The sequence below is a fragment of the Otolemur garnettii genome, unplaced genomic scaffold, assembly GCF_000181295.1.
Source record: "Otolemur garnettii isolate 467f Iridium unplaced genomic scaffold, OtoGar3 scaffold00007, whole genome shotgun sequence".
NCBI lineage: Eukaryota > Metazoa > Chordata > Mammalia > Primates > Galagidae > Otolemur > Otolemur garnettii.
In genome coordinates, this window is record NW_003852402.1 from 23,544,632 (window position 1) to 23,566,900 (window position 22,269).

At 36.0% G+C, this 22,269-nt stretch overlaps 1 protein-coding gene across 1 annotated transcript in view; it reads right to left on the reverse strand.

Annotated features, from left to right (window-relative positions):
- CFAP54 (cilia and flagella associated protein 54) overlaps window positions 1–22,269 on the reverse strand; it is a 301,384-nt gene that overhangs the window by 198,472 nt on the left and 80,643 nt on the right. Inside the window, exons 20-24 of the mRNA XM_012814149.2 lie at window positions 17,832–18,008; window positions 13,143–13,235; window positions 12,728–12,913; window positions 4,992–5,128; window positions 1,513–1,660 (exon numbers count right to left, since the gene is read on the reverse strand). Of these exons, the coding sequence (XP_012669603.2) occupies window positions 1,513–1,660; window positions 4,992–5,128; window positions 12,728–12,913; window positions 13,143–13,235; window positions 17,832–18,008 (741 nt within the window). The remainder of the gene's footprint in view (window positions 1–1,512; window positions 1,661–4,991; window positions 5,129–12,727; window positions 12,914–13,142; window positions 13,236–17,831; window positions 18,009–22,269) is intronic.

Genomic DNA, 22,269 nt, shown 5'->3' on the forward strand with positions numbered 1-22,269 from the left:
TATAATACTGTCCTCCCTTGATTTACAGATTGCCATTTCCCTTTTGATTTGTGAGAAAATGGTAAATTTTCAGTAAAGAAAATTAATCATCTACTATACTGCTACTTTGGCTATTTAAATAAAAATGACAATAAAATGTAAAGTAAGGGTTTTAAGACTAAATGCCACTTAAATAATAGGAGAACATACTTATTCTTCTTTCTCTTTCCTGGGGAAAGGTTTTTGTTTTTTTCTGTATATATATTTAAAACTATGTACAAAAAAAACTGAGCAGCAACCAGAAGAAATTTCTATACAGTTTTTACTAGCATGATAGGCTAGGATGCCAAAATTCCCTGAAGTGCCTTTAAATTGTCTTTATTTTCAGACCAAATATGGTAAAGGAAGAAATTGGAAGCAATAGAGTAGGAACAGGTTGGGTAGCTGTGAGTGGTTGGGCTGTACAGGACAGTGAACTCGTCTGGGGCAAAGTCACGTTATTTTCACTTTCATATCCCCAGCACTGTCTCAGCCAACAATTTACTGGTTAACTAATTAATAGATAAATGGATGGGTAGGAAAAAGCAAGCTTAAAGAAGAGGGAAAAAAAAAAAACAGATGGCTCAATTCTCCATATCTGAGGCAAGGAAAGAAAGAAAGAAGAGTAAACCTCAAAGAGGGATGAAAAATAATGCAGGATTATCAATCAGAGCAAAAGCATGATAGGCCTGCAGATGTTTATAACCACCCTGAGGAATCTGTCAACAGGAGATGGGTTAAATAGCCATCTCTGTACGTGAATCCAATATTATAATTTAAAAGAATATGGCAGATTGATCTATACCAGCATGAAAATACATCCAAGATAAATGATTAAAAGTGTTAAAAAGGATGTTGCAGAAATACCAAGTAGATCATGATCCCATTTTCATAAATAATAACAGCTTTGTCTATGCATATTTTTTTAATTAGAGAAACCATATGAAAACAAAGTTGTGGCTTTCTTAGAGGTAATAGGATGACGATGGGATTCACCTTATGCATTACACAATTTTGAATGTCTGAAATGCATACTACCTTTGTATACAAGGGGAAAAAAATAAATTGAAAAGAAGAGAAAAAACAAACATGAACTTAGGCCTGTGAAATCCATATGAAATATCCACTAAAGCGGCACAATTGTACAATGATACGTCTCAGTTCATTCACAAGACAGAATGTGCAATCCACATCTACTAAGTGTAGAGTACACATGTCTTAATACAATAGTTAAGAAAATGTGGTGACCGCTTTGGTAACCAGTTTGTTGTAAGTATTTCAAATTGTATATAAAACCAGCACCTTGTACCCCATAAATGCATTAATGTACACAGCTATGATTTAATTAAAAAAATAAATAAATATGCAAAATTAAAGAATAAAAACAGTTTCCCTAAAAAAATGAACATGTAAGCCCATAAGAACATGACCTTGAAACATCAAGAAGCAAATATAGCGGATCTGATATGTTTTTAGTCACTTTAATTCACTTACTTGTTGAGAAGGGAAAATCTCATTGCCTTTAATATTATCACAGAAAAGATTTTCTTCTTTAATTTTAATGTCACTTGTTACAAAAATATTTCTAAGAAAAAGGTACAAAAGAATTGAAGACGTCTCTGCCAAAACATCTGAACGTAATCTGCAAAATAAAGTAAAGGATGTTACAGGTATAAATATAAAATAATCTGGCATGCAAACTCACCTTTTTAGATTGATTTGTTCTCCATATCTACACAATGACGTCAAGAAAGCCACAAAAATGTGTGGAATTCTTGCACAGCTGTTTATAGCAAAATTAAAAGCTATCCTCAACAAGTTGACAAGTAATAAAATCAAAGTGCTAAAATATGTATTATATCACAGTACACAAAATTAACTAATAGCAAAGTTTTCTGGTTCTACTATATGAAGTTCCCTTCTACCATATAATGAAATCACCATAGGTTTTCAAAAGGTTGAGAAATAGGCCCAATATTTCAATTAATGAACTTTCTGAAAATGAAGCAAACTCAGCCATGGTTAAAAATAAGAGAAAGAGAATCTTAATATTAGATTAGAGAATCTTAATATTAGAATCTTAATAATAATCTTAGTATTATTTCTAAGTGTCTTTTCTAAATTGTAGTCAACGAGCCAACCATTGGCAAAGCTGTGAGATCTATGCTCTTCCTTGTGTCCACAATTCTCTCCCTTGCCCTTTGCCTTACTTGCCAACAAACTCTCCCTTTTAAGTTTAGGTTCATTTACTTTTCATAATCCCAATCCTGTAAAATAGGAAAGTAATTCCCACATGAAGATTATCCTTTTCACCACCATTTTAAACTCTGAAATTATCTTTACCAAGACAGTATTCCCATTCCTACAACTCCTACCAAAATTTCTCTTTGTATCACAATGACCTTCAGCACATGACCCATGCAACTAGTCCAGGCTGTCACTTCCTGGCTCCATTTCCTTACCTATCTAGCTCAGACTCTGGCCAGTCTTCTCTACAGAGACCTTTTCAGCACATTCTGTTCTGTCACCTCTTTATTTTATGCAATAATCAATTTAGCTGACCTTACAGAGGTGTCACTCTCCAACTTTGCTACCCCTGCCATAATGATCAATCTCTGACTTATTCTACTCATTCATTCTTTCACTCAAACCAGCATTTGCTGAATGCCTATTATGTACAAGACACTGTTCTAGACCCTGGGATATAAAGATGAATCAAATGTGGCCCAGCTACAAAGAGCTGGGCTTCGCTACAAATTCATGTTAGATACCATCAACTGAGTCATTACTGTTCTTAGCAACACTTCCACTTATCTCTATTGTCTTCTTTTTCACATTGCCCACAGAATTCTCAATCCCCTGCCCTCTTATATCCTCCTAACTCTGCCGTCCAGTAGTGTCATCACCACTTACATTTTCTTGTATCTTCACTCTCTCCTTCTGTACCGGGTCCTACCCTCTACTCTCAAAAATTCCTTCCAGAAGTCCCCTCCTCAAGCTTCCTCCTGCTTTCCACTCTTCTTTTACCACCAAACTTCACAAGTGGTCTTTGCTTGTTATGATTTTTTCATTGTCATTTTTTCCTTAGACATTACAAAATGGTTTCTGGACCATGCCACAAAAGTGATTCTGTTGAATTCACCAGTGGTATCTTAATTGCCAACTCTAAAAAATCTCTGTTTGTGATTACTCTACTCAGTCTCTTTGTAGCATCTAATTGAGCAACCTCTCTTCCTGACCTTGCACAGCATTTAATATCTCTGACCAGTCCCTCTTTTGTGATATTCTCATTTCCCCAGGCAACGGACTTTCCTGAACTTTCAGTTCCTGGACAGCTCCTTTTCTATACCCTTTCTTGGTTCCATCTCTTGCTTTTGCTCCTTACATATAAGCAATGTCCAGGGCTCATTTCCAGCCTTCTAACTTTTCTGATAAATAGTCATTCTGTGGGAAATATCACTCATTTTCAACATTTCAATGATGACCTCAATGGACAATTTCTAAATTCATATCTTTAGCCTAGATTCTGTTTTGAGAGTCAGCACTAAATAAATAAACCTATCCACTAACTCATATTCACAAAGGCCTCCTGCTGGGAAACCAATTCAAGATATCCCAAATAAAATTAATTATCTTTCTCCAAAAACTACTTCCACCTCTAATGCATCCTTAGTAAATCTCATAGATGTTAGCTTGGCGCTCATAGCACAGTGGTTACAGCACCAGCCACATACACCAAGGCTGGGAGGTTCAAACCTGCCCCAGGCCTGCTAAACTAAACAACAATGACAACTGCAACAAAAAATAGCTGGGTATTGTGGCAGGCACCTGTAGTCCCAGCTACTTGGGAAGCTGAGGCAAGAGTTTGACGTTGCTATGAGCTGTGACGCCACGGCCCACTCTACCAAGGGTGACATAATGAAACTCTGCCTCAAAAAAAAAAGTTACAGATGTCCAAGTCAGTAAACACTAGAAATCCCAGTCACTTTTTACTCCTTTCTCTCTCTATCCCCACAAGTCACATAAAACCTTAACCTCTTCCTCCTCCAAAATGTCTCTCAAATCCAGCTAGAACCTAACAACCTTGTACATAGTAAATGCTAATTCAACATTTGTTTAATTGAATGAAATTACATGTATAATGTAAATAAACATTATCAATGCTTTGCCTCAACCAATATTTGCATTTTAAGCACATTATCATTGAGGTATGAATGGGGTCTTGCTCTGTTGCCCAAGCTGGAGTGCAGTGGTGTGATCATAGCTCAATATAGCCTGGAACTCTTGGCTCAGGCAATCCTCTTGCCTCAGACTCCCAAGTTGCAGGGATTACAGGTGCGAGTTACTGTGCCTGGCTGGTTTTATCTTCTTACGTAAAATCTTTCAGGCATTATTAACAAGCAGGTGACAGAGATTCTTGTTGCTTTTTAACTTGTTGTTAAGACAGCTTAAAATCACACTAATGCTCATTTTTGAGGCTGCTCTTAAATTTTATTCTTTTAAGGAAAATTGCCACAAAGATGGGATGGCCTGTAGTTTTATATGGCTTCTACTGACATATTTGCAGTTGTCGATGGTCTAACCCTGGGAGCCACATCAAGCAAAGGAAAGCCATCTTACCTTAAGAGTCCACCTGTCAGACTCTAACCTTAACCCCAGCTGGTACAAAGTCCCCAATGCACATTTGTGTTTTCTGTATAATTGATACTACTGTGGTTAGTATTTGGTATTTTTATTTTGTAACTTTCATCCTTATGCTCTAGTTTTTTTTTTTTTCTGACTCTAGCAAGAAAGTTTCTAACTAGGACATGAGCCCTTGAAATGTATATTTATATTATGACTCTTGTTAGAAAACAGTTTTATATGAACTACCTTAACATGAAATTGAAAATGAATTAATTCAAGGCTTCCCAACCCAACATCTATATTTTCAGTAAGCAAATTAATGTTTTACAAGGAATATTTCTGCTTACCTCCTCTGTGTAATAGTCATTACATTGTTTAAACTAACAACAGATTGTTCAGCCTGAAGTGGTGAAGCAACAAAATAATCCCAAACTGGTGTGAAAACTTTCTCAGCCAATTCATAGTTGCCTGTCTGATACGAAACCTACAAGAAAAAGCACGTTAGCTGAAAGCAATATTTTCATTTATGAAATGTATATTTTAAAGGAGGGTTTTTATAAGGTTCTATCATCCCTTAATTTCATATAGAGTTGTTCACATTTGCTTTTCTGTTCTACAGTGCCATAGTGAGGTAACGATGGTCATCGGCAAGGGAGACAGACACATTTTTAAAATCTCTTTTATTTCTAAATGGCATGGAAATTTGAAACTCTGTAAGGATGTTTCAAATCCTCATAAGCAAAACAAAGATCACATCTGAGCCAAATTAATTTCATTTCCATCTATCTCAGCAGTGCACTCCATTTATTATAGATACTGTTATAATGAACAATCTGTTCCAAGAGAAACAATCAGATTTCCCAAACCCAATATATGAAATGTACCTATTCTTTTCTGGTCCTGACTGACACTTTCAGAGCTTTTGTGCAATAAAAACTTCACAGCTGAAAGAGTAAAGAATAAAACAGAGATGCTTTCCAAAAAGCCATGCTATGTTTTAAGTTTAACAAATTTAGCACAATGCAAAATAAATGATCTCACTAGTAAAGCTCAGGAGAAAAAAAAATCATCAACTTACCTATTTCTTTTGGTAGAGTACATTTCTTTAAAGATATTTCTAAAAATCATTCTATTTAACTATGCATATAACAATACAAAACCTCACCAAATTAGTTATGAGTCACTCCAAATCCTTTATGGAAGCAGGTAGGGCATAAACTATAAATAAATTCATTGAATGAATCATGTAAATGACATATTACTAGAATATTTTCTACTCAAGAGAATAAGTTAGAGGGCTAGAAATTTTCAAATCTGACAAATGGGTACTTAAGATCAATCAACCAGGATGCTTTATGAAGTTTCTACTCTGTGCTAAGCACTATAGGTAAAGATTCTTCAAAGCTTAGAAGTGGTCTCATACTCCATGGAACTGGAATCACATTAAAGGCCTACAACACGTAAAATCACAGAAAAACTACAAAAGATCACATTATAATTGGGGAGGCTTTACAAGAAAAGAAATACAAACCTTAAGGAGAAGGCAGGGCTTAAGCTGAGCTCTAAGATTTTTTTTTTTAATTGAATGGTAACTGTGTACATTAATGCACTTCTGGGGTACAGTGTGGTGTTTTCACACACAATCCGAAACACTTCCATCAAACTGGTTAACATAGCCTTCATGTCATTTTCTTAGTTCTTGGAGCTCTAAGATTAAGGTTAGCATGGTTTAAATAGAATCTGAAAAAGGTCCAGTAGTAGAAACTGCCGAGATGTATTTAGGAAGGACACTTCAGAATTTGAAGAAAAGTGGGCGATGTAATTGGGCAGGTTAAAATGAGACATGATGTCAAAAGGCCTCGCAAGGCTTCACAAATAAGGTGGAAGTATTTACAGATGTCAAGCACTGGACTAAGCAGTTCACATTCATTTTTGTTCTCATTACATCTCAATCAAGCGAGCTCTATCACCATTCATATTTTGTAGACGAGGAAACTAGAGCATTGAGAAGTTGAATAATTTGTAGATAGCCTGACAGCAAAAATATTAGAGCTGAGTCTTACAGTGGCAAATGTGTTGCTTCTCTGGGCTGCACTTGCCAAATGCAGAGCTAGACTAAGGGGTCACTAAGACCATAATATTCTTAAGATTTACCACGAATTACAACAACACATGACGTGTAAGGCAGGTGGTGAAACTATAATTGACTGCTCTTTCCTTTTTAAATACATACTTTTTAAAATAATGGTTTTTGTTCAATTAGTAAACATGGTGAAACAAAAACCCATGAGAAAACTATGGTTTGTAAAATCATGAGGTTTTGTGGGGTTTTTAACAGAGGAGTTCCACACTATAAGCATGTTCAAAGATGGTTAACCTGGTAGAGACATGCAATATAGAGTTTAGAGGGGTTAGAATGAAATGAGAAAGAAGAACTAAAAGACTAATGAAAAAAACTAAGTATAGTCAATAACTCCTCTGGGATGCCTGATCTCCACTTGGCTTCCAGAACTCCACTCTCGGTTTCCTTTTTACTCCAAAAACCACATTCCTTTTCAGTTGCTTTTCCTAGTTCCTCGACTTTTCCCCAATTTCATTCTATTGGTATGTCCCAGGGTGCAGTCTTTGGACTTCTCCTCTTTTTTCTCTACATTAATTTCTTTGGTGATACCATCCAGTCCCATAGTTTTATCACATAGCTATTCTCAAATCCCTCTCCTGCCCAGACCTATCTCCCAAACTCCAAATTCATACATCTAACTGACTGCTCAGCAGTTCTCTCTCTATATAATAAATCTTGCCTCAACATGCCCCCAACTGAACTTCTGACCCCCCATCCCTAAATTTACACTATCCACAGCCTTCCCCAACTCAACTGATATCAGCTATACACTTCCGACTGGTCAGCTAATATCTTACAGTCATCTTTTGTTTTTCTCTTTATATTATTTCCATCAGGAACCTTCCTATCTTATCTTTCAAAATATATCCAGAATCTGACCACTTCTTACCATATCAACTACTACCATATTGGCCAACCCACCTCCATCTCTCATGGGGTTACAGCAGTGAATGGTGTTTCTGCCCTTATCCCCTTATGGTCTATTTCTAACATGGCAGTCAGGATGAATCTTTGTAAACAGAGGTTACACTGTCATACCACTACTCAAAACCATCCAATGGCTGCCCAGTTCCCTCAAGGCAAAGGCTAATGTCCTTGTAATGACCAAGATGTCTTTTCATTATCTGCTTCCCTACACCCCAGTCATTTCTTACCTCTCTACCCAATCCTTTTACTGCCCATGGGTTACTCTGCTCCAGTCATATTAGCCTCCTTGCTGTTTATGAAACACACCAGATGCACTTCTACAAACCTTAGGACTTTTGCCCTCCCTGTTACTTCTGTCAAATACCCTTCCCCCCAGAGAGCTACTCTGAGTAGCTCTTTCAAGTGTCTGCTCAAATGTCACCTTCTTTGATCACCTTACCACACCTAATATGGTAATATATCTTCCATTCCTTCATTTCATATTTCCAATTCCTCTTATAAAACTCCATTTGTTTTTTCCATGGCACTCATCATCTCCCAACATACTAGATAACATATTTACGAGATAACATGTTTATCACCTATCTCCTACCATGGTATTTGTTCATTTTGCTTAGAACAGCAGTTTACAAAGTTTGATCCCTGGACCACCAGCATCACCTAGAAACTCATTACTAATGGAAATTCTGATGTACTCAAGTTTTAAAATCATTAACCTGAAGAAATGCCTCGCATAGAATAAGAACACAACAAATAATGTGAACAAATTTTAAAATCCTTTTTCTGATCGTTTCCCTCTACCCATGGAGGAGGATACCCATCAATTGTATTAGACTATAACATGGTTAGCAGGTCAAGGGTGAGTGCCTGAACCAAGCTGGGTTTCTCAAAGCGATGGACCCTTCCCCAAAGCTTGGTTCTAATGTTGAGGCTGATAACACTCCATACACTAGGAGAATTTGAGAAAGAGTGTTACTACTTACACAAGACTCCAGAGGAGAGGTGGGCAGGCACAAGCAGGTGTGGTCTGACTTAAGTGAAACAGAGAGAGTGGATCAGACCATTATAGGGACTAAGATAGGAGTGGGGAAAGTCCAGGCTGACTGGAAGGTTTAAATTTCCTGCTGGCACCAAAGGAGAAAATTTCATCAGCCTGCCCAGATGTGGAGCCAAAGAAAAAAGAAGGGTGAGGCTTAAAAACAAGTCAGTTGCCACACATCAAAAATGAGATCAGACTCTTTATCAAACTGGTGTGAGACAGGGGGGATCAGATTCTCTTTCCCAAGAATTTAGATTCAAGATTGGGAGCCAGTTAGTTTATAGGTGAAATTTAAATATACATATGATAAAAATTTAGGAACTTCAGTTTTTCCTCCAGAAATGGAGATGTAAAGAAAGCCTCCCATTAGAGTACAACAAAGAAAATGTGCACAGAGAACCAAGGGTGGAAAGACTTTGAGTGGCCTGCACTGCGTAGCCTTCCCAGTGCCTAGTTGCTTTACTCCAAGCCACACTGGTTCCTTTACTTGCAGTCGGGATCTTAACTGAAACCAAAAGTCAAAATTATCTAAATAAGGTGACTGCAGTGGTAATAAGATTGATAAAAAAAGACATTTCAAAGTTAGAACAGATGACTTCTAGCATAGAATCTGGCACAAAGTAGACATTGACTAAATCATTCATCCATAAATAGATGAGTAGAGAGAGTGATGATTTTCAGTTAGAAGAGGGAAAAGAAGAGCAAGCTTAAGAAAGGGGGATGATTATTTTTTATCTGTAATTATTTTTTAATATGAATAGTCACAGGCAAAAGGTAAGCCTTTCTTTATCAAAGAGTTTTATTGAATTCATATATAAAATAGAGACAATATATGAACTTTATTTCCCTTTCTCCCACCACTATCATGTTGCTGACTAGCCAATATTGATCACAAAGACTGGCTTTGCTTGATCAACACCAACTCAGGAAAAAAAAATTTCTTAAAAAATTGAGAGAGAAAGACATGAAAACAGTAAAGGGGAGGGAAAGGAACTAAAGAAAAGACAAGAACTAAAAGGTCACTTAATAAATGAGAGAGGGCGGCGCCTATGGCTCAGTGGGTAGGGCACTGGCCCCATATACCAAGGGTGACGGATTTGAACCCAGCCCCAGCCAAACAACAACAAAAAATACCCGGGTGTTGTGGTGGACACTTGTAGTCCCAGCTACTCGGAAGGCTAGGGCAAGAGAATTGCCTAAGCCCAGGAGTTGGAGGTTGCTGTGAGCTGTGGCACCACGGCACTCTACCAAGGGCGACAAAGTAAAACCCTGTCTCTTAAAAACAAACAAACAAAAAGAATTGGTACATGTTAGGTGTCCAACATAATGACTTCCCAAAACCTGCACAGACCCGTAGAAAGGCATGAGCTGGTCCGAGTGTCAGGTTCACCAGCTGCTACCTGAGCAACCTGACACATTACTTACTCTCCCTGATACAGCCTTGCTGGAATATGGTGGGATTGGCAGAGGAAGTATTAAATTAATTTCAATTTCTTCAAATATAAAATGAAAGTAATAATACTACCTCATGGAGTTAATTATAAAGAATGGAATAAGGAGTTTTAAATACCTGGCACATAGTGATTTTTTAATAAATAATATTCCCCATTTCCTTATCTCAATAAGCTATTGTGCCTAGTATTTGCTTTGGTGGTTCAACAATCCAATAGAACCTAGCATTTGCTCTTATGTCCATTTTACAAATAGGAAAATTGAGACCAATCAGTTTGCCTAAAATCATAATCTCTATGGTCCAGATTAGAATCCTGCTCACAGATTTGAAGTTTTCTATATTCTCAACACATTATCTAGCCATTTTCTACTTAAAAAGGAAGAAGAAAAAGACATGAGGTCAAAAAAAGTAGAGAAAAATAGCTCTAAAAAGTGTATAATTCATAAAAGTTGCTCAAAAAGTTTTCTAGATAGACAAAATTGATATCCCACATTTAGGGGAAACCCAGAAAAGACTTATTTGACTTTATAAATGTTTACAGAATAATGCTGCATAAAAGTACAACCTAAAATCCCCAAATTCAAGTTAATCACAGACACTTAGTGAAATACCTCCATACTTTGCTATATTTATGGTAATATGTTTTAAAGAACACAATTGTCCTAAAACTAAAAACTAACCACTCCCATGAAAATTACATTGCACTTACAAAATAAAGGTACATTAACTTGCTAAAACTTAAAAGCTTCAACTTAAGTTGTAAATTAAGGAAGGCTAATGTATGAGAAAGTTTTGCTTTAGCCACTTAACATTATGACAAAGAATGCTCATAAATGAACTAGAGAACTGCAAATAGCATATCAATAAAGAAACACGGGTCATTACTTCATGACACTTCTCATTATGCCAGCAGTATAGCTTGGACTTAGTTTTATTAACTTTCAATGAAAGTTCTGCCAAATGGAGCCCAAGAGTCAAACTACTCCCTGGAGAAAAATTAGGCCTGAATGAAATATTCAGTTTCTCACAATAACTCTATCACTGCCAATTAGGGAATATATTAGATTCCAAAGACATCACAATACCAGAAAACCATGAGCCAATATGACATGCTAAACCAATGCTAGACAAATCCTAGCAATTCTCTCAATTTAATTTTCTTTGAAAAATATGATAATATAAAACTCACATTCTAGCTTATGATCCTAATCAATGACTATGACTGAGAGAAAAATAGCATGATAGAAATATGATAAAACTGAGAAGAACCATCAGCTCTACAGCCAATAATAGCCCTACAAGTAGATGCTTAAGACCTACATCGGTTAGTCCCTCTTTCTAGTATCTTCTTCATAGGTGACATGTTTTAAGTCAGGCAACAGCTATTTCAGCAAAAACATTAATGCAGAAGTATATGTGTAACTAAAGACAATAATACTGTTTATTCAGTGCCTATGTGTGATAAATGCTGCAGTGAAATATTTGCCATGCATAATTCCATTTAATACTCATGAAACTTTTGGGATGTAGTTACTGTTATTATTCTCACTTCCCAGATGAAGATTACTTATCCAATATCACATGGCTAGTATGAGGAGCTAGAGTCTGAACTTAGGTTGATCTGTCCCCATTTACTCAGAAATTTCATTTCTATGAAATGAAAATAATCACAGATGTAGGTAAAGATTTATATGCTAAGGTGTGCATCATGGCTTTGTTTATCATAGCAAAAGACTAGAAAGTATCTAAATGCCCAACAACAAAAAATTATTAAACAAACTATAAGATTCCTAAGATTATCCATAAGATTCAATGCTATTAGGCCGTTAAAAATTATGTTCTGAAAGAATATTTAATGGAATGGGGAAAAGTCAATTACATATTAAAGTATCAGGCTGTAAAATAGTATACATACTACATTTAAAGTTCTATATTATACATAAATTCATTACATACATTGTGCATATATATATATAAGTATATATACATACATAGGTATATGTATCATAAATAGGCAGATAGATACGCAAAAATAAAAGGATATCTCTGGATCAGGGTTTCTCAACCTTGGCACTATAAACATTTTATGTTGGATAATTCTTTGTCGGAGGGTTTATCTGGTACATCATAGGGCGACTGTCAGCATCCCTGGCCTCCACTCACTAGAAGCCAGTAAGACCCTGCTAGGTTGTGCCAACAAAAAATTTCTCCACCTAGTGACAAAATTATCTCATTAAGAACTACGATGCTGGATAACAGAAAAACAAGTAGCATTTTCTTCTTTATGCATTTCAATATTTTCCAAATTTTCTAAAATTAATATGTGGTACATTGTAATCCAGGAAAAAGTGTCATTGTAAAAAATAATTCACTAATAAGAAAATAAATGATTCCTATTTTATGATACTAAACTGTAATAACGGAAAAATACAATACAGGAGCTTGAGAATAATTGCTGCTTTTTTTCCCTCCATCAGAAATTACCTAGTAACTGCTTAATGGAGAAAAACATAGTGGAAAAATTAGCAGAAATCTCTTCTACCTGTGTCAGGAACATCCGAGCTGTAACAGCAGAAAGAGGTGGATAAATCAGAATTGGTTTGGTTGTCTCCCCAATGGCACCACCGATAAGCTTTCCATTAGAAGAATAAGCAGCAATTGCAAATATGTAGCTTTCATTGGTTTCTAAACCTTTCACTTCAAAAACGCTTTTACCATCAGCTGGTATCTATTAACAAAAGTATATTTCAAGTTAAACTTGGAGACTTGAAATAATGTGACTGCCAAAATATAATTAAGTAAACTTTATATGTAAAAACCTCTTCTTTCATTATTGGATTTTAATTGTGACTCAAGCATTTAATTAAAGAAATTAACTAAAAGAATGACTTCGTAAAAAAATTTAATTGTCATTATGAAGGCTTTGCTAACATTTTCTGACATTTAAGTCAACATACCGCTTCCCCTGAATTTGGGAGATGATTGTCATTTAGTCGTACTTTTCCATAACTTCCTTCAACTTTACGGCCCAAAATGCAGTACCATGAGACCTGCCAAGGAGAATGATGAGCCCATCACTGGCAGTCCATTTAAAAGGCATCCTATTCTTTCATCTCAATGTAGCAAAAGGAATACTTTTCTAGACCAGGAGCACTGGCTCATGCCTATAATGCCAGCATTTTGGGAGATCAAGGAAGGAGGATCACTCAAGCCCAGGAATTTGACACTGCCCTGGGCAGCACAGCAAGACCCATTTCTACAAAACACACATTTTTTTTTATTTTAAGAAAGGAATACTTTTCTAAATAAAAATATGACCATGCAAATTATAAAACAGGAGATCCAAGTTTACAAATATACTTCGGTTTAATTTTAGAAAAGTAAAGATAAATATAGGGCTGGTTTACCTGGGACAATTGAGACTTTTCATTAGAAGAATAAGCTTTCCAATAAATAAATAAATAGTATTTATTATTAATTACTTTACTATTAACTGAGCAGTTCCTGCCTGCTAACTATTGTTAGGAAATTTACAGATACTTTCTGATATTCACAGCATCCCCATGAGATGGGATTCCTGTTGACATTTTGCTTCACAGGAAATGGAGATGCAGAGATGTTAAATAACTTCATCCAAGATCAGACAGACAGTGGCCAGGGTTGACTCATTCTAACAAGACTTAATCTTGATGAAGAAAAAGATCAACACGGAAATGATTTTCACAATTTATGTGATATGCCAAAAAGCAAGTAGGAAAAGAAACAAAATACTAACTTGAGGTATTTTAAATAAAATGTAAAACTACATGTGAAAAAACCTGGAAGAAAATGCCCCTAAATAAGAGTAAAGGGCTTCAGATGATAAAATGATGACAGATGATACATATTTTTTCTCCAGTTCATAAATTATTTTGGTAATTTTTTAAAATATAAGCCAAACACAACATGCAAGTCCCACAACCAAACTTAAAGTCAATTAAACAGTTGGACAATCGTCTTTCTACCAAGATGTCAAAGTAATGGAGAGTCATTGCTGGAATAATCTGTTCTCACTGTAGCAGAAAAGGGAGCAAGTTGATGCCCAAGGGAGTAACTTGATGACCAAGCCACACTATTGGGGAGGTGTGGGAAGTCATCCCTGTGGCCTTTCCTTTTACCCAGAGGCAACTCCTAAACTACAGGGAAGCTGGAGAGAAAGGAAAATGTAATTGTCTCTAAGAAGCAGTGGCCTCTTATATAAGGTGACCAGACGTCCCACTTTTGGTGGGATAGTCCCAATTTTTAACAATTTCTCCCACATCCCAAGGCGTTTTTAAAAAGTCCTGATTTTTGGAAAGAATGCAGGACAAGCTAGGGAAGGGTGGGAGAATGGGAAGGGAATACAGATTTTTGGCTGCTGAAAAGGTTAATGTAACTCCATTTAGGAATGAAGAGGTTAATGTAACTTCATTTGGAAATGAAAAGGGTAATGTAAACTCCCTACTCCCCTCCTGGGCAAGGTTGCCCAGGTGGAATGGGTATCAGGAGACTGGCTCCCTCCCTTGCTTCTAGGCAAGGACAATTAGCTCAGAAGGAGCCAAACTGGAACAAACAAGTAGCACCCCCACCAGAGTAAGGTGACTAGATATCCAGCTTTTGGCAGGACAGTCCCAATTTTTAATAATTTGTCCCATGTCCTACACGTTTTAAAAAAGTCCCAATTTTTGGAAAAAATGCATAGGGAATGTGGAAGAACAGGAAGGGAATATACGGTTTTCAGTTGCCTTGGGGCTATTTTACCAGGATATGAGTTTTATATTATTTTTGTTAATTTTATAATGTTAAACTTTAATAATAACAAATAATTGTTAAGAACTGATTATCAAGAACTGCTTATCAAAGTTTGCCCCCCCATGTCAATGGTGTCCTGCTTTACCAATTTAAAATCTGGTCCCCTTACTCTTACACCTTCTGCCTACCCCTCCTCCCTCCATGTCAACAGAAGAATCCTAAAGGTGTCTCATCTACATGAGTCATTCTCAACCCTGCCTGTGCTCCAGAATCACTTCTTTTTTTTTTTTATTTGTAGAGATAGAGTCTTACTTTATCACCCTCGGTAGAGTGCTGTGGCATAGCTCGCAGCAATCTCCAACTCCTGGGCTTAGGTGATTCTCTTGCCTCAGCCTCCCAGGTAGTTGGGACTACAGGCACTCACAACAACACCCAGCTATTTTTTTGTTGCAGTTCGGCCAGGGCTGGGTTTGAACCTGCCACCCTCAGTATATGGTATATGGGGCCAGCATCCCAGAATCACTTCTTTAAAACATAATCTGAACAAAATCAACCACTTTCTTAAATTACAAATACCTACACATGCATAGCTTTAGTGAATTAGAATTTCTAATGTAAGTATCTGAACCTTTATAATCAGAAAGAAAACATCTCAGGTGTTTGTGGTATATACACTTGACCAAAGCGTGCTAGTCAAAGGCAGGAGAATGCTAAAGACAGGGAGAACATGGAAAGAACCTGGAAGCTGGAGGCCAGGGGAAAACATCAGATGAATCTCAGAAAAAAATTCAAAACTAACTTCCTTTTAATTCCCCCAGCAAAAAGAACACCATTTTTCATAAGGAGAGAAAAAAGGCAAATAAAATGTGTTATATGATTCAGATCATTATTGCTCTCAGTTCTAATATAAAACCAGAATTTTGAGAGTAAAACTCTCTCTAAAAGCATTTTTACAAGCAGACTTTATATTTTGATTTGGTTCCACAGATGAAAATGTCTGTTTGTGAAACTCTAAGAAGCAATGTATACTTAGAATCTGCGTAAGAATAGAAACACCACAAACAAATCACAATTAACTTTAGAAGAGTTTGTGTACGACATAAATAACATCAGCATTTTCAACTATAAAAACAGATTTTAATGAAATGAATGTCTTAATAAAAGATTTTGAGAAGACAAAAGATGGCTGAAGTGTCAAACCAGAAAACTTCTTTAAGCCCACAGCACCATCTAGTGCTGGTAAGAAGGTAACAGCTGGTGATGATTTTCTGGAATTCTCCGTATGATACAACAAATGCATAATAAAATAGACTAGAACAGGCTAATTAATAAGTCCTAAAACTACAGGTCAAATATGGAACTCTTATATCTTATAAGAATTATGAAATAAAATAAATTAGACATCAAATTAAAATACATAAAAATTAAGACTTTGTTTAAAGAAACCAAAATATTTGAATAAAAACAAAACTTCCTACTAAATCATCCAATCTTGGTTCTGTACTAATTTTCTAAAGTCAGTGAAGCTCTTTTATTAAACAGATTCAAAAAATACAAAGATGAACTTTAAAACTTCTAGCAATAGCAATAATGCATTTATTATAACACGGGTGGAAGATGAATGTTACTTCTATTCCCCCAGTTACAAAGCACCGTGAAGGTGGCATAACTCCTCACTGATGCTCATCTTCCATTCTTCCAAAGCTCCTCAAAGAATAGACCAACGCTCTGTTCATGTTTATCTTTATACCTCAATAACCTCACACAGAGCTTGACAAATTACAGATAGTCAATAAGTGCTCACTGGACAGACATTATGAAAAATATCATCAAATAACATTCACAGTCTATAACTTGATGACTTGTGTTAAGTGAACTTTACTACATAAGTTTAATGTTAGGAGTGGAGAGACATCTGTTCATATGCGAAGAATATTGTATGCATCATCTCACTTAATTTTCACAGTAAACAGAGCTTACAAATGAAAAGGGGGGGAAATAACATCTCCGAAAATGTATTTCACTTTTGTAAGGTCATACTGCTCGTAAACAGCAGAGTTAGAATTTTAATCCTAAATCTGTCTGACTTCAAGGCCTACATTCCTTCCACCAAACTAAGTTGATGTAAATTCAAACAGAACATCCTAAAGAGAATCAAAGATTACATTTATTAAATTTGTTACTTTTATATAACATCAAGGAGCATAGTGTTGATCATCTAAAAGAGGGAAATACAGAATTTAAAACATAAATTACATAGAACCAAATTCTTATGAGGAAATCTCAAGTTTTAGTCACATTGAAGCCAAGTTCCAAGGTATTAGGGAAGGTAGAAAAAACTCATCCTTTAATAAATACACAAAGATTTATGATTTATAGTATAATTGGAATTGCCCTTTGCATTGAAAAAAAAATACACATTAATTGCTTTTAGTTTATTTGGAAGAACTTTGGACAAAACCTCTAGATTCGTCACCCCCAAATTTCCACACTCTGCTACCTCATCTTTGTCATGGCCTTGAGAGTAACTTTTATTCTCTTCAAATGGCCAATCCACTTCAAGACAGGCCACCTTGAGGGTACTAGGACTTCAGCATATGACTGTGTCCTGGTGACAAAGATACTTAGAGGGACATGTATTTCTGCTGCGCCCCAGAGCAATGTATTTGAGTATAGCAATACTACACAGAGCATACCATAAAGGGCAAAATGTAACACAGAAACTAAGTATAGTAAGACATACAATACTAACCCAGTGCTCCATGCTTAGAAATAAGACTGTTCAGGTCCTAAAAGTAATTAAAGTGTCAACCATTGTAGACATAAAAGTGCTCATGTTGCTTTGGATGGGGCTAAGATCATAATGGACAACATACCCTGACATCCGAAATAAAAGGAGCAGGTTTGAGTGTCACAGAACAATGAGTTCGGGATAACAGGATGGGTGGAGGAGGGATTTTGCTTTTCTTTCTCTTTGAGCTTTCCAAATATTTCTGATAAGAATGTAGGGCATTTTGTTCTGCTTCAGTCTTCTCGATTAAAGAATATGCTTCCTGTAATGAAATATGAAAATAGAAAAATATATTTTAAGAGCTTTAACTTAATTTATATTTGCAGAATTCTGGTGGAGTTAAGCAACATAATCTTTCTATAGCCAGCTTCTTGAACCTCAGAGGGGTGTGTGTGTGTGTGTGTGTGTGTGAGCATGTGCATGTGTGTGAGATTAGTTTTTGAATGACTTTGTAAAAGTAAAAGATGGCCACTAAATAAGGCTAAGCATGATCACCAATGGCATCATATTTCTATGTCTACTATGTTTACCATTATTATCATACATTAATATGGGACATTGCATTTTAAATCAAACTCTGAATATCTACCATATATTTCATTGTCCTTAAAAATTTCATAACACAATCATCTGCATTCATACTGATGAACTATATGCCTGCCCTTAATTCAGCTTGAGGTGTGAGTCTCAGATAATGAAACTATTGGTATACGTGGTTCGTGAAATGAATATAATTGAGAGTTTCTTATTATCAACACGAAGAAATAAGAAGATAAAAACACATTCTGTAAACTTAAAGAAAAGGCAAAGTGTTTTTAGGGGGGGTTTTCCCCTTTTCTTTACTTATCAAAATTCACCATGCTCCTAGTTTAAGGATTCATAGCTCCACTGTGGTTCGTTAGAAGAAAAATAGCAGTCCCCCCGCCATCACCACTTCTTCCTATTGTTTAGCTGATTATTTGAACATTTACCTGCATAGTATAATAAATATATTCGGTGTTTGTCCCAGCTCCTGTCACAGAGCTCCTAAAACCCACAGAAGTTTCTGATTGGTAGAACTGTCTTTTGGCATTCCAAAGGAACTGCTTTCCAGAATACTTGAGATTATGCTAATAAGGTGATCAGCACAGGTTCCCTAGACAGCCTCAGGACGGAGCTGGGCACCACAAAGACCAAGTCAGCATCACTTTTTTAAAAGGTTATATTCAGAGAGAGAACACACAAATCCAAAAGGAAACATAACAATTATACCTAAATAACATCTAAAAGTAAAGCAATAATAATACATGTAAATGAGTTAAATTAAATTAAAAGGTAAAAAGACTCTCTTACTAAGCTCCAAGCAAAAAACCATGTAAAGATTAAAATTAAATGGATGAAGGAGAAAGAATAGTCTTTTCTCAGCAAATGATGCTGACACAGCATGGGCAACTACACGCTAAGGAATTAAGTTGGACTCCTGCTTCATATCATAGACAAATATTACCTCAAAATGAATCATAGACCCAACTACATGTAAGAGCTAAATTATAAAATTTTTAGGAGAAAACATAGGAAAAATCTTTATGACCTTAAGCTAAGCAATGGTTTCTTAGATGCAACACCAAAAGCACACTGACAAAATAAAAAGTACGTAAATTAGAATTCATTAATATGAACACCTTTGTGTTTCGAAGGATACTACCAAGACAGTGATAAACAACCTACTTAGAATGGGAGAAAATATTTACAAATCAGATGTTTGATAAAGGACTTGTATTCAGCATATTTTAAAAACTGTTAACTCAATAATATAAAAGTAAATAACCCCATTTAAAAATGAACAAAGACTTTGAAAAGACCTATCTCCAAAGAAACATACAAATAACCAATAAAGCATATGAAACAATGTCCATTAGTCATTAGGGATGAAAATACAAAATTAGCAAACTGACTCAAGAAGCAGGAAACTTGAAGATAGGAATAATGATGGAAGAAACTAGAAAGGGTTCACATGGAAGTGTCAGGTCCAATAATTTCATAAACAAAATATCTTAAAATCTCAAGAAAGTGGTAACTCCTATACCAGTTAAACATTTCCAACTTTATAGAAAAGTAGTTATCTTCTCAAATAATTTTATAAAATTATTATAATTTTAATGACAAAATCAAAAAATGACACAGAGCAATCAGCTTACCAATATAAATACAAACATCCTAAATAAAATGCAAATACATTGACTCTAAAATATATTAAAGAAATAACAGGATGTAATCATATTGTCTTTTTCCAAGAAATGCAAGGATAATTTAAAAAGCATATGGCTATAATTTAGTATATCCATAAATCAAGTGAGAAAAAATATGATCACAGTGTTCAGTCACCAAAAAGATATTTGAACATTTTTTAACCTTCATTACTGATTTCATAAAAAACTCAATAAACTATGAACATTCTTTTTAGCATCATTTAAAAAATATTAATTTTAGTCAATATTCAAAAATGTTACTAATAGAAATAGTATGAAATAGTACTTAGTGCTAATAAAATTATCAATAAAATCCAGAAAAAGACATATTGCCTCCATTCCATCTTATTCTGGAAGTTCTAGCCAATTTAGCAAATACAGGAGAAGAAATTCTGGAGTCCAAATTTCAAACACATTTTACTGTGACACAGAATTTCTGCTATTTCCCCCTACAGAAGATATAAAAGAAGATTCAAAGTTTCTATTTGGAAATCTGGACCTCAAGCTCAAAAGCGAGGGTAAGACAGGCTAGAGATACGATCTGGGTATACATCAATGGGATGTTTAAAGCTGAGTGAGTACACACGCCCTGTGGGAGTGGATATTATAAAACTATGATGTCATAGACTTTATCCTAAAATAATGAAGCTTTGCCTAAACTGAATTAACATTTTGTTTTTATTTTGTACTGGAAATGGTTAACATTAAGGTCTAAAATCATTAGTTGTGCGGTATCTGTGATGATAAAACTTTTTTTTAATTCCACTTGTTCTGTGCCAGGAGACCCTGGGAAATACTTCTGTATATACAGGTTGAGAATCTTAGCCATGTGCAAAGACAAATGTTCCTTCATGTGGGAAGGGATACCTTATAGGGTAACCATGTCTCTAAGCCTATGTGCCAGTTATTTAGTCCAAAAGCTCATTTACATGCACATAGTAATAGGTGCTCAGTGTAACTGATGAATCACTGAATGAATGGATCAATTAGTCAAAGAGATAGGATGGCACTTGTCCCCTCTACTTGTCTACACTTTTTCATTTGTTCAACCAAAGTGAGGGGGAAAAAAACTGTAGCAAATGGATAGAAAAAAGGATCAGGCCAGATTTTAAGGAAGCTGTGTCATGAAAGACACTGAGTGAGCCAAGACATAAGCAGTGCCAGGTGGGCGCACAGGATACAACCAGCCCAGGGCTATGCACAGGCTCATGCACCCCTCCACCCGCTTCCAGACAACAGAGCAGCCCCAGTTCCCTGAGAGGACAAATGTGCCCAGAAAAGAACTTCCTAGAAGGCAGCAACACATGAGAGCCTTGATGGAGAAAATGACGGAACCAGAAAAGGTAGGTGGATTCCCCAGATAACTGTGAAAATACTTGGAGGGAAGAGATTCCTAATTGAGCAGAAGAGAAATAAAAGATATTTATATTTTGAACATTAAATGGTAATGTGGTTATGGCAGGCACCTGTAGTCCCAGCTACTTGGGAAGCTGAGGCAAGAAAATCACTTAAGCCCAAGAGTTTGAGTTTGCTTTGAGCAGTAATGTCACAGCACTTCACTGAGAGCAACATAGTGAGACTCTGTCTCAAAAAATAATAAAAATAAATGGTAATGTGCCTACAATTGCATTACAGGCTACATTTCAGGTTACATTAAAAAAAAATAGGTAAAATCACCCAAGTAAAAATTATTGAACACAAAAAAGGGGACCAATGGCCTGAAACATAGTCCAGAGGAGTCACTTTTTCCTCTGGACTATGTTCAAATCCTGTAAAATACACTAGCAGAGCAGGCCCGCTGGCCCGGATACTAGTGCAGACTGCCTTAGAACCCATCCAAATTGACTAGCCAACCATCTTGGGCTCCGCACATTAAATTCCAAAATTTGCCTTGGTAGTTCCTGCTCTAGGGAACCTGCTGGATATTAGCATCTCCTGACTTGACTCTTGCATCTTCTCTCTGCACACCAATGAAGGTGGGGCTTGAATATCTGTACTCTCCAGAACTGCCAGGGAAAATTCTGAAGGATGGCAAGGCCTGGGAGCCAGTGATTCAGATGAGCAAATCTCCCTTCATTCCTGCCTTTCTCTTAGCTTCCCTCTAGTCTCTTCAACGTCCAATTCTTCTCGCCTTTTGGTGGCTCCTCCAATACTTGCTCTGTAGTCCTTTTCATTCTGATCACAACCATATTTTCTAGACTTTCCTCCCTTTTTACTCTTCATCTAGCCCTAAACTCTGAAACTACAAAAGAGAAACTTACACCCACTCCCTAATAGTGCTCTACTTTTTCATTC